This window comes from Amblyraja radiata, chromosome 35 (assembly GCF_010909765.2).
Source record: "Amblyraja radiata isolate CabotCenter1 chromosome 35, sAmbRad1.1.pri, whole genome shotgun sequence".
Classification (NCBI taxonomy): domain Eukaryota; kingdom Metazoa; phylum Chordata; class Chondrichthyes; order Rajiformes; family Rajidae; genus Amblyraja; species Amblyraja radiata.
This window is the reverse complement of record NC_045990.1, coordinates 18,071,293-18,084,070: the sequence shown is the minus strand read 5'-3', so window position 1 is coordinate 18,084,070 and position 12,778 is coordinate 18,071,293. Positions and strand designations below refer to the sequence as shown.

General features: G+C 45.5%; 1 protein-coding gene across 4 annotated transcripts in view; it reads left to right on the top strand.

The window, feature by feature from the left end:
* Window positions 1-45: 45 nt before the first annotated feature.
* hook2 (hook microtubule tethering protein 2) overlaps window positions 46-12,778 on the top strand; it is a 76,077-nt gene continuing 63,344 nt past the window's right edge. For 3 of the 4 annotated variants that reach the window (XM_033051012.1, XM_033051010.1, XM_033051011.1), the window contains exons 1-3: window positions 47-217; window positions 5,393-5,478; window positions 7,752-7,821. In XM_033051012.1, the coding sequence (XP_032906903.1) occupies window positions 173-217; window positions 5,393-5,478; window positions 7,752-7,821 (201 nt within the window). In that variant the 5' untranslated portion in view covers window positions 47-172. Of the gene's footprint in view, window positions 218-5,392; window positions 5,479-7,751; window positions 7,822-12,778 lie in introns of all 4 variants that reach the window. The other variant, XM_033051009.1, reaches the window with a different exon arrangement.

The following is a 12,778-nucleotide window of genomic DNA, read 5'->3' as shown; positions in this document are numbered from 1 at the left end:
CGCGCATGCGCAGAGGGAGGGGCTGCGGGGGGCGCGCATGCGCGTGGCGGGCTGCCAGTTGGACGGACGGTTGTGTTGGTACAGAAGCCCGGGGAGGTCGGTCCATCGGTGTCCGGGTTCCGCGGTCCGTCTCCCTTTCTCCACTCCACTCCACTCCCGGCCGGCCGGCAGCATGAGTGTGGACAAGGCGGAGCTCTGCGACAGTCTGCTGCTATGGGTGAGTGAGTGAGTGAGTGAGCGAGAGAGATATAGGGGGCAAAGGATAAGGGTGTGGAATGGGTGGTGGGGGAGGGCAAGGGGTAAGAGATAGGGGTTTTTCATTTCACTGCATATCTCGTACGTGTATGTGACGAATAAACTTGACTTGAGGGGCGGGAGATTCTCACCCCAACCACAGACTGTTTACCCCCCAGGTGTGGGCTGGGGTCCATCTGCAGATATGGCCGGCCATTCGGCCCCTTGTGCTGCTTTATGCCCTAAGATCACAGCCAGGGTTTGACTCGGCCCACTTCCCTTCACTGGTCCAACCGTCTCTGAGGCAGTGGGAGCCACAGTGATGGAGTGGCTGCTTTGGGGATTGAACCCCTGGCTCCTTCCCCCAGCGCCTTGGCCAGCAACTTGCCTTCCATCGACATCAAAGATCACTGAGAATTTATCACCTACTATGCATAGGTTGCACTGTGTCTCCTGCATGTGGCAAAGATTTCACGTCCATAAGTGATAGGAGTAGAATTAGGCCATTCAGCCCATCACATATACTCTGCCATTCAATCATGGCTGATCTATCTTTCCCTCTCAACCCCATTCTCCTGCCTTCTCCCCATAACCACTGACACCCTTACTAATCAAGAATCTATCTATCTCTGTTGTTCACCACCCTCTGACTAAAGAAATACCTCCTCCTTCCTAAAGGAACATCCTTTAATTCTGAGGCCAAGACCTCTGATCTGAGACTTGCCCAGTAGCAATAGACAATAGGTGCAGAAGTAGGCCATTCGGCCTTTCGAGCCATTCAATTTGATCATGGCTGATCATTGCAAACAACCTCTCCACATCCACTCTATCCTTATTAATGTTACTTAAACAATGCAAGAGGCGTCCAAAACATTGGACAACATAACAAGAGAGTTTTAATGGGGAAGATGGGTGGTGTGGGGGTTGTTAAAAGAGAGAATTTTAGGAATATGAACTCGGTGTGTTGGAAATGAGCAATATTACAGACCTATGGAATATAATGAAGGCAGTGGAATACATTTTTAAAGCAGGACACATCCAGTGAAGTATCTGGCCTCTCTCACATTATTTGATTTATAGAAGATCCGGTTTTATTAAGAGGAATATGGTAGGATTGTAGTGTGAAATGTTGAAATGCGTTGCATCTTGTAGATTAAACCTTCCATGTAACTTCTACAATTTGTCCTATTATTAAATGGATGCAATATGTATGGAGCCCCTAAGGCAGTTTGTCGTTGTCTACAACCTCGCTCTGGCAGCTCCTGCGACGGCACTGGTGCCAAACTATAACGGCCCTGCTGTTCCTTTGGATCGATCAGCGACATGGAGAGGGGAGACGTGCTGCATGGGCAACAGCCTGTCCTCCATATGACATCGCCCAGGCTTGCATCACCTGCAAACTAGGATGCATCACCCATGGTCAGTCATGACCGAGGGGGGCCTACATACAAAAATGTATTTTATTTGGGGCCGCACAGTGGTGCAGCTAGTAGATCTGGAAACCAGGGTTTGATTTTGACCTCGGGTGCTGTCTGTGTGGAGTTTGCACGTTCTCCATGTAACTGTATGGGCTTCCTCCGTGTTTTGGTTCTGGGAGCTCCGGTTTCCTCCCACATCCCAAAGGTGTATGGGTTTGTCAGTTAACTGGCCTCGAGTGTGCAGGGAGTGGATGAGAAAGTGCTAACATAGAGCTAGTGTGAATGGGTGGTCGCCGGTCAGCATGGAATAAGTGGGCCTGTTCAACGCTGTATCTCTAACCTGAAAAAACAAAGTCATTATGACTGCCGTGAATCTTTAATATTATTACTTGAAAAGTACAACAAAAAAATGTGTAGGTGAATTTGCGTAGAGTTGCATTGTCATGTACGGCGGATCATTTGTAACCCCCGAGGATAGACACAAAATGCTGGAGTAACTTAGCGGGTCAGAGTCTCTGGAGAGAAGGAATAGGTGACGTTTCTGGTCGACACCCTTCTACGGACAGTCAATTGAGTCTGAAGAAGGGTCTCGACCCGAAACGTCGCCCATTCCTTCTCTCCAGCGATGCTGCCTCACCCACTGAGTTACTCCAGTATTTTGTGTTTGCCTTCGATTTAAACCAGCATCTGCAGTTCTTTCTTACACATCTGCAGTTCCTTTCTACACATTAACTCCACGGATGCTGTATGACTGCTGGTTGCATTAGGTTCCTTTGATTAATACTGTTTTCCAACTATGCTCTTTAGATTGCTCTATTAATCTATGAGTCAGCATGTTCTGCTTCAAACACCCATTCCTAATGTAGGCTGGCATTTAACTTCAGACAGAGATGCATTGGTATCCTCCTGAGCCAGTTCCAAAGAAGCAGATACCTATTAAACATTCTATCGCTGCTTAATGGCTTGGAGTACTGATTTCTGCAAGAGATTCCTTCAATGTTCAACACTGTTCTTTAATCGGATACAGTGATTATATTTTTGTCCAAAGGACTTCAAAAAGTGATTGTGCAGTATTGTGCACAGGGTACACTTGAGGAGATATTTTTTTTGCCTTTTCAGTAGAGATCAAAAATACTTGGTTTGATAGGCCACTAAAGCTATATTTAGGTACGTTTCTTTCAAAATCAAGTGATGGCACGGTGGCGCAGCGGCAGAGCTGGGGCGTTGCAAGGCTGCAGCTCTACCGCTGCGCCACCGTTCGATCCTGACTACGGGTGCTGTCTGTACGGAGTTTGTACGTTCTCCTGCGTGGGTTTTCTCCGAGATCTTCGGTGCCCTCCCACACTCCAAAGACATACATACAGGTTTGTAGGTTAATTGGCTTGCTATGAATATAATTTGTCCCTATAGTGTGTAGGATAGTGTTGGTGTGCAGGGATTGCTGGTCGGCGCGGACTTGGTGGGCCGAAGGGCCTGTTTCCGTGCTGTATCTCTAAACTAAACTAAAGTGATTGTGCCGTATTTGGGACTTGGGGTACTTTTGAGTAGAGATACATTTGTTCCTTTTCAGTCGAGATCAAATATTTCATTTATTAGACCACTGAATCTATTTTTAAGTACATTTCTTTCAAAATCAAGCAAATGAACTATGTTGGGGACGCAAGGAACTTCAGGCGCTAAAATCTTGAGCAAATCGCACGTGCTGGAGGATATTAGCCAGTCAGGCAACATCTGTGGAGGGAATGGGCAGGCAACGTTTCTAGACACATAGAAAATAGATGCAGGAGAAGGCCATTCGGCCCTTCGAGCCAGCACGCCATTCATTGTGATCATGACTGATCGTCCCCAATCAATAACCTGTGCCTGCTTTCTCCCCATATCCCTTGATTCCACTAGCCCCTAGAGCTCTATCCAACTCTCTTAAATCCATCCAGTGATTCTCTGTGGCAGGGAATTCCACAAATTCACAACTCTTTGGGTGAAAAAGTTACTTCGCACCTCAGTCTTGAATGGCCTCACCTTTATTCTAAGACTGTTCTGGACTCGCCCAACATTGGGAACATTTTTCCTACATCTAGCTTGTCCAGTCCTTTTATAATTTTCTATAAGATTCCCCCTCATCCTTCTTAACTCCAGTGAATACAAGCCTAGACTTTTCAATCTTTCCTCATATGACAGTCCCGCCATCCCAGGGATCTATCTCGTGAACCTACGCTGCACTGCCTCAATCACAAGGATGTTCTTCCTCAAATTAACAGTCTGAATTCTGTCTTTCATAAGTGCGGAACAATATCTTTTGGAAGCCCGTTCTGTTTGTAAAGTAATAGTGTAGCTGATTTAATGACAAATTTAGTTTTATTTGGCTTTTTTGCGGGCTAGAAGCTTTTCAGAAGAATTGCAACTCCGTCCAGTTGGGTCACGCAAATTTGCAGATTCATAAAGTGTTGATAATATATATATATTCATTGTGCAGTAATATTCTGCTGCGAAACAGATGGTGGGGTGGAATAGTGTTCAAAGAGTGACGTCTGATTTGGTTATTCCTATCCTGGAAAAAGATTCAGCCTGTGTTTGATGCTGGAGACTTGGAATGTGTTCACAACCCACTGTCCTCATTCAATCAAGTGTGTTTGTTGGTCAGGTGTGAACCAGAACAATGACATTCTGACCTGCTGCGGCTTTATAGGCCGATTAGATCCAACAACAACCAAATAAATATGCAATGAATGATCAGTTGTTCTGCGTGGAGCACTCCACAATTAGTGCAAAATTCACAGTACATAGAACTACCATCGTAGTGCAAAGTCTGTGGTGGTGCAGTAGGGTTGAGTTCGGGTTGTACAAGGTGGTTCAAGAGCCTGATGGGTGATGAGACAAAGCTGTTCTTGAACCTGGAGATCAGTTTTAAGGCTCTTGTACCTTCTTCCCGATCATAGCAGTGAGAAGAGAGGATACCGGAAGTGCTGTAGGTCTTTGAGACAATAGGTGCCGTAGTAGGCCGCCCGGCCCTTCGAGCCAGCACCGCCATTCAATGTGATCAAGGCTGATCATCCCCAATCAGTACCCCGTTCCTGCCTTCTCCCCATATCCATTGATTCCGTTAGCCCTAAGAGCTAAATGTGGTGTGGGCAAGTTAGGTTGAAGGGCCTGTTTCCATACTGTATCACTCTATGAGATGCTGCCTGACCCAATCAGTACCCCATACTGATGATATTGACTGTCTTGAGGCAGCGCTTCCTGTAGATCCCTTCGATCGTGGGGAGGTCAGTACCTGCAATGAATCTAGATCCCTTCGATGGAGAGGTTAGTACCTGGCCGATTCTTTGGGAAGTGAACCAAAATGTCGCACAGGTGACCAGTCATATGTTACCTCTGACCCTAAATAAACATTGTCCGCATATAACATATACAGATTTCACTTAATAAACCGAAAAAAATATGAATCATTTCTTCAGTACAAAACAATATACCTGTAATGCTTTCAGAATTAGAAGAGGGGTATTCCACAATTTTTAATCTGTTAATCCACACACGTGACCAAGAATGGGCCGCCTGCGATGAATGTATAGATCCATTCGATGGTAGGGAGATCATGTCCACCATTTTCTGCAGCCTCCTTAGTTTTTGAGTGATGTTATTTCCAAACCAGGGCATGATGGAACGTGTTAGAGAAAGTGTAAAGATATGTTTTCTTACCTTCCTTCCCTTTGCCATAACAATGTACCTCTTTCCTATCGTAGATGCAGACGTTTCATGTGTCATCGCCCTGTACCACCAAGCAACATCTGACCAGCGGAGTTGTCATCGCCCAGGTTCTTAACCATATGTAAGTTGAGATGTGCTTTCAACAATCAGTCGACTCTAGGGAGGGAGAGTCGCCAATGTGCAGTGTTCGTACACCAAGGATTAATTAAAGCTCAATGCTTGACATATAGTTACCAGACTACAATTGGAACAGAGAAACAGGAGGTAGTGGATACCTGAAGCAAAAACCAAAATGGTAAAAGGGCTCAACAGATCAGACAGCATCCATGGAGGGAGAACGACCAAAGATTCAGATCAATGATTCTCCATGTGATTTGAGTCCAGAACCAGGGGCCACAGTTAAAGAATATTTAAGCCATTTACATAATAGTAAAGGGCCTGGATAGAGTGGATGTGGAGAGTATGTTTCCACTAGTGGGAGAGTCTAGGACTAGAGGTCACAGCCTCATAATTAGAATAAGAATATGTAATATGTAAGAATATTCTTATAAGAATATGTAAGCCATTTAGAATGGAGACGAGGAAACACTTTTTATCACAGAGAGTTGTGAGTCTGTGGAATTCTCTGCCTCAGAGGGCAGTGGAGGCAGGTTATCTGGATGCTTTCAAGAGAGAGCTAGATAGGGCTCTTAAAAATAGCGGAGTCAGGCGATATGGGGAGAAGGCAGGAACGGGGTACTGATTGGGGATGACCAGCCATGATCACATTGAATGGCGGTGCTGGCTCGAAGGGCCAAATGGCCTACTCCTGCACCTATTGTCTATTGATCAGGAGCGGCACGGTGGCGCAGCGGTAGAGTTGCTGCCTTACATCACCAGAGACCAGGGCTTGATCCTGACCACAGGTGCTCTCTGCACGGTACATTTGTATGTTCTCGCTGTGATCACGTGGGTTTTGTCCAGTTGTTCCGGTTACCTCTTACACTACAAAGATGTACAGAGTTTGTAGGTTATTTGGCCTCTGTAAATTGACCTTAATGTATAGGATGGTGCTAGTGTATGGAATCATCGATGGTCAGGAACAGCTGAAGAGAGCAGAGGTAAAACGTGTGATGGAGATTAAACTCGTCAAAGTAAATATTACTTTGAAAGTAAGTAGTTAGAGGCAGAGGTCATAAGGAATAGTAGAATTAGACCATTCAGCCCGTCAAGTCTGCTCCGCCATTCAATCATGGCTGATCTATCTCTCCCTCCTGACCGCATTCTTCTGCCTTCTCCCCATAACCTCTGACACCTGTACTAATCAAGAATCTATCTATCTCTGCCTTAAAAAATATCTACTGAGCTGGCCTCCACAGCCTTCTGTGGCGAAGAATTCCATAGATTCACCACACTCTGATTAAAGAAATTTCTCCTCATCTCCTTCTTAAAAGAACGTCCTTTAATTGTGAGGCTGTGACCGCTGGTCCTGTACTCTCCCACTAGTGGAAACATCCTCTCCACATCCACTCTATCTGGGCCTTTCACTATTCTATACGTTTCAATGAGGTCCCCCCTCATTCTTCAAAATTCTAGCAAGTACAGGCCCAGTGCCGTCAAACACTCAGCATAGGTTAACCCACTCATTCCTAGGATCATTCTTGTAAACCTCTTCTGGACCCTCCCCAGAGCCAGCACATCTTTCCTCGGATATGGGCCCCAAAATTACTCACAATAATTGGATGAAAGACAAGAAGGAACAGATAGAAACGGGTGGAAAACACAAAGTGCTGGAAGAACTCAGCGGGTCAGGCAGCATCTGTGGAGGGAATGGTCGGCGATGTTTCAGGTTGGGGCCTTGCTTCAGTCAAGTCAAGAGTCAAGAGAGTTTATTGTCATGTGTCCCAGATAGGACAATGAAATTCTTGCTTGCTGCAGCACAACAGAATATTGTAGGCATAAATACAGAACAGTTCAATGTGTCCATATACCATAGAATATATATATACACACTTAAATAAACAGATAAAATGCAATAGGCTGTTATAGTTTGGAGTTTAAGAAGGAACTGCAGATGCTGGAAAATCGAAGTTAGACAAAAATGCTGGAGAAACTCAGCGGGTGCAGCAGCATCTATGGAGCGAAGGAAATAGGCGACATTTCGGGTTGAAACCCTTCTTCAGACTGAAGTTGTGTTTAATAGTCTGATTGAAACAACAACATCCAGCCATTTGGAGGCGTACAAAATGGCAACAGGCCCTTCCACCCAACCTGCTTACGCTAACCAAAATGGCCCATTTACATCAAGTGCCTGTCAGTAAAAGAAAATTGTTGCCGATTGTTAGTGACTGTGATGAATGTTTCACATTCTTCTATATTGTTCCAGTTAAGAGTCGTTCTGTATCTTTTCTGTAGTGATCCCGCCTGGTTTAATGAGGCCTGGTTAGGGCGTATCAAGGAAGATATCAATGACTGGAGGTTGAAGGTGAGTGCGAAGATAAGAATGACAATATTCTTCCACAGAAATCCTAAATGAAGGAATATGTATTTACATTTTTATTTGCAATAATTAATTCACTGGCCTTGTTCTCTGGAGATCCCACACCCCCCTCCACTGCTCCTTCATATTTACATATCCAGAGAAACTGTCACAGTGTGTTTTCATACATGAGGAGGGAACTGCCTAGTCCCACCAGCCGGGGAGTGGGGAGGGGGAGCCCAAAGAAATCGCTGCCGCCAGGGGCTATAACAGAATCTGCAACAACTGCCGTGTCAGCGGAACATGTGGTGCGTGAACGAGGGCTCACTGGTGGGAGTGGGATCGTAAGCCGGGTCTCTAAATGGCGGGGAGACGGTGGGAGCCAGGGATGGCACTCCATGGTGCTTTAGAGACACGGGAGGGGGTGTCTTTAGCCAGCCAGTGGTGTATTGTCGTTTCATTATCACCTGATCTCTGTTGGTCCAGAAAATCAGATAATCCAGAAAGATTCCTGAATCGAGGGTGTCAGAACATCGTTGTTCAACCTATACAACACACACACACACGTTTTCTCTCCAAATCACTGTTCTCTCTTCTGATGAGCTTTTTAGTCTTTCGGTGCTGGATTCTAAAAACTTCCCAGCCCTGCGGCCTGCCACTGGTATATACTCTACTTTTCCATTTAACATTATGCTTCCCCTCTCTAGCGGGCGGCGCAGTGGCGCAGCTGTGGCCTCACAGTGTCAGAGACCCGGGTTCGATGCTGAACTCGGGTGCTGACTATACAGAGTTTGCACGTTCTCCCTGTGATTGTGTGGATTTCCGTCTATAATCGACAGGCGGAGATTTATAGACGGAAACACCAACTGACCTGTTTCTCTGCAACGGACACGACTGACTATCAAAACAGGAGCTGTTTAATTGGTCCTGCCTCCTGTGCAGCTTGTTTCTATTTGTTTCTCTCAAACCCCTGTCCCACGGTACGAGTTCATTCCAAGAGCTCTCCCGAGTTTGCCCTGATTCGAACTCGGAGATTTACGGTAATGGCCACTTGGCGGTACTCGGGGCTCTTGTGGACATTTTTCATCATGTTGAAAAATCTTCACGAGTCTTCCCGTGCTTGCCTGCCGTTAGCGAGTCTTCCTGAGTACCTGTCGTTAGCGCTAAGAGACGTCCCCGAGCTCCGACGTACCCGCTACGTTCATTCTCCGTGCTTACAACGAGTTTGGTTTTTTTTAAACTCGTGAGAGCTCTTGGAATGAACTCGTACCGAGGGACAGGGCTATTAGGCTGAAGCTATATGCACGGTGCAGCTACCTGAAACAAATCAATTTGCCTGTAAATAATCTGATGTAAAGTTACACAACCTGATCAATCCGATCTGCCCCCTTCTGCTCAAAGTTCATTCAACTGCTGACGGTCAAAGTTCAGCAAGTAAGAAAAGATTGACTCATGGTTTGCTCTAGAAACATAAAAACATAGTAAATAGGTGCAGGAGTAGGCCATTCGGCCTTTCGAGCCTGCACCGCCATTCAATGTGATCATGGCTGATCATCCAACTCCTGTACCTGCCTTCTCTCCATTCCCACTGATCCCTTTAGCCACAAGGGCCACATCTAACTCCCTCTTAAAAATAGCCAATGAACTGGCCTCAACTACTTTCTGTGGCAGAGAATTCCACACATTGACTCTATACATTTACTGAATGTTTTGTGTAGAACACAAAGTGCTGGAGTAACTCAGTGGTTCTGGAGGGCATGGGGAGGTGGATCGAGACTTTTCTTGAGGAAAAACTTTCTTTGACCACTTGCTGCAGAACATCATTTTAGATAAGTGGTGGCTAATGTGACAATGTCCTGACACGCGGAACTTTTCACAGGAATCTGGTTTCCTTTTCTCATGGTTCAGTGGACGGCACACAGTGACGCAGCGCCTCACAGCGCCAGAACACCAGGTTCGATCCTGACCACGGGTGCTGGGTGTACGGAGTTTGTACCTTCTCCCTGTGACCACATCAGTTTTCTCCGGGTGCTGCGGTTTCCTTCCACACTCCAAACACGTACAAAACTTGTCGGTTATTTGGCTTTGGTACAAAATTGTAAATTGTCATAGTGTGTAGGGTAGTGCTAGTGTATGGGGTGATCGCTGGTCGGTGTGATCTCGGTGGACTAAAGGACCTGTTTCCACACTGTATGTAAAAGCACCAGCTGATAATGAACAGCCTGTGTCTATCATAGTCTCAGCTAGGCCAGCTAATCTCGCCTGGAACTGCCAGTACAGGTGCTCCTCAATTTACGATGGGGCTACGTTCCGATAAACCCATCGTAAATCAAAAATATCGTAAGTGGGAAAATGTATTTTTCCGCCAGGAAGCGAGCGGGCAAGATCATAGAAACATAGAAACATAGAAATTAGGTGCAGGAGTAGGCCATTCGGCCCTTCGAGCCTGCACCGCCATTCAATATGATCATGGCTGATCATCCAACTCAGTATCCTGTACCTGCCTTCTCTCCATACCCTCTGATCCCCTTAGCGACAAGGGCCACATCTAACTCCCTCTTAAATATAGCCAATGAACTGGCCTCGACTACCCTCTGTGGCAGAGAGTTCCAGAGATTCACCACTCTCTGTGTGAAAAAAGTTCTTCTCATCTCGGTTTTAAAGGATTTCCCCCTTATCCTTAAGCTGTGACCCCCTTGTCCTGGACTTCCCCAACATCGGGAGCAAGCTTCCTGCATCTAGCCTGTCCAACCCCTTAAGAATTTTGTAAGTTTCTATAAGATCCCCTCTCAATCTCCTAAATTCTAGAGAGTATAAACCAAGTCTATCCAGTCTTTCTTCATAAGACAGTCCTGACATCCCAGGAATCAGTCTGGTGAACCTTCTCTGCACTCCCTCTATGGCAATAATGTCCTTCCTCAGATTTGGAGACCAAAACTGTACGCAATACTCCAGGTGTGGTCTCACCAAGACCCTGTACAACTGCAGTAGAACCTCCCTGCTCCTATACTCAAATCCTTTTGCTATGAAAGCTAACATACCATTCGCTTTCTTCACTGCCTGCTGCACCTGCATGCCCACTTTCAATGACTGGTGTACCATGACACCCAGGTCTCGCTGCATCTCCCCTTTTCCTAGTCGGCCACCATTTAGATAATAGTCTGCTTTCCTGTTTTTGCCACCAAAATGGATAACCTCACATTTATCCACATTATACTGCATCTGCCAAACATTTGCCCATTCACCCAGCCTATCCAAGTCACCTTGCAGTCTCCTAGCATCCTCCTCACAGCTAACACTGCCCCCCAGCTTAGTGTCATCTGCAAACTTGGAGATATTGCCTTCAATTCCCTCATCCAGATCATTAATATATATTGTAAATAGCTGGGGTCCCAGCACTGAGCCTTGCGGTACCCCACTAGTCACTGCCTGCCATTGTGAAAAGGACTCGTTTACTCCTACTCTTTGCTTCCTGTTTGCCAGCCAGTTCTCTATCCACATCAATACTGAACCCCCAATGCCGTGTGCTTTAAGTTTGTATACTAATCTCTTATGTGGGACCTTGTCGAAAGCTTTCTGGAAGTCCAGATACACCACATCCACTGGTTCTCCCCTATCCACGCTACTAGTTACATCCTCGAAAAATTCTATAAGATTCGTCAGACATGATTTACCTTTTGTAAATCCATGCTGACTTTGTCCAATGATTTCACCACTTTCCAAATGTGCTGCTATCCCATCTTTAATAACTGACTCTAGCAGTTTCCCCACTACCGATGTTAGACTAACTGGTCTGTAATTCCCCGTTTTCTCTCTCCCTCCCTTCTTAAAAAGTGGGGTTACGTTTGCTACCCGCCAATCCTCAGGAACTACTCCAGAATCTAAAGAGTTTTGAAAGATTATTACTAATGCATCCACTATTTCTGGAGCTACTTCCTTAAGTACTCTGGGATGCAGCCTATCTGGCCCGGGGATTTATCGGCCTTTAATCCATTCAATTTACCCAACACCACTTCCCGGCTAACCTGGATTTCACTCAATTCCTCCAACTCCTTTGACCCGCGGTCCCCTGCTATTTCCGGCAGATTATTTATGTCTTCCTTAGTGAAGACGGAACCAAAGTAGTTATTCAATTGGTCCGCCATATCCTTGTTCCCCATGATCAACTCACCTGTTTCTGACTGCAAGGGACCTACATTTGTTTTAACTAATCTCTTTCTTTTCACATATCTATAAAAACTTTTGCAGTCAGTTTTTATGTTCCCTGCCAGTTTTCTTTCATAATCTATTTTTCCTTTCCTAATTAAGCCCTTTGTCCTCCTCTGCTGGTCTCTGAATTTCTCCCAGTCCTCTGGTATGCTGCTTTTTCTGGCTAATTTGTACGCATCATCCTTCGCTTTGATACTATCCCTGATTTCCCTTGTTATCCACGGATGCACTACCTTCCCTGATTTATTCTTTTGCCAAACTGGGATGAACAATTTTTGTAGTTCATCCATGCAGTCTTTAAATGTCTTCCATTGCATATCCACCGTCAACCCTTTTAGAATTAATTGCCAGTCAATCTTGGCCAATTCACGTCTCATACCCTCAAAGTTACCTTTCTTTAAGTTCAGAACCATTGTTTCTGAATTAACAATGTCACTCTCCATCCTAATGAAGAACTCAACCATATTATGGTCACTCTTGCCCAAGGGGGCACGTACAACAAGACTGCTACTAACCCTTCCTCATTACTCAATACCCAGTCTAAAATAGCCTGCTCTCTCGTTGGTTCCTCTACATGTTGATTTAGATAACTATCCCGCATACATTCCAAAAAATCCTCTTCCTCAGCACCCCTGCCAATTTGATTCACCCAATCTATATGTAGATTGAAGTCACCCATTATAACGGTTTTGCCTTTGTCGCACGCATTTCTAATTTCCTGTTTGATACCATCTCCAACTTCACTACTACTGTT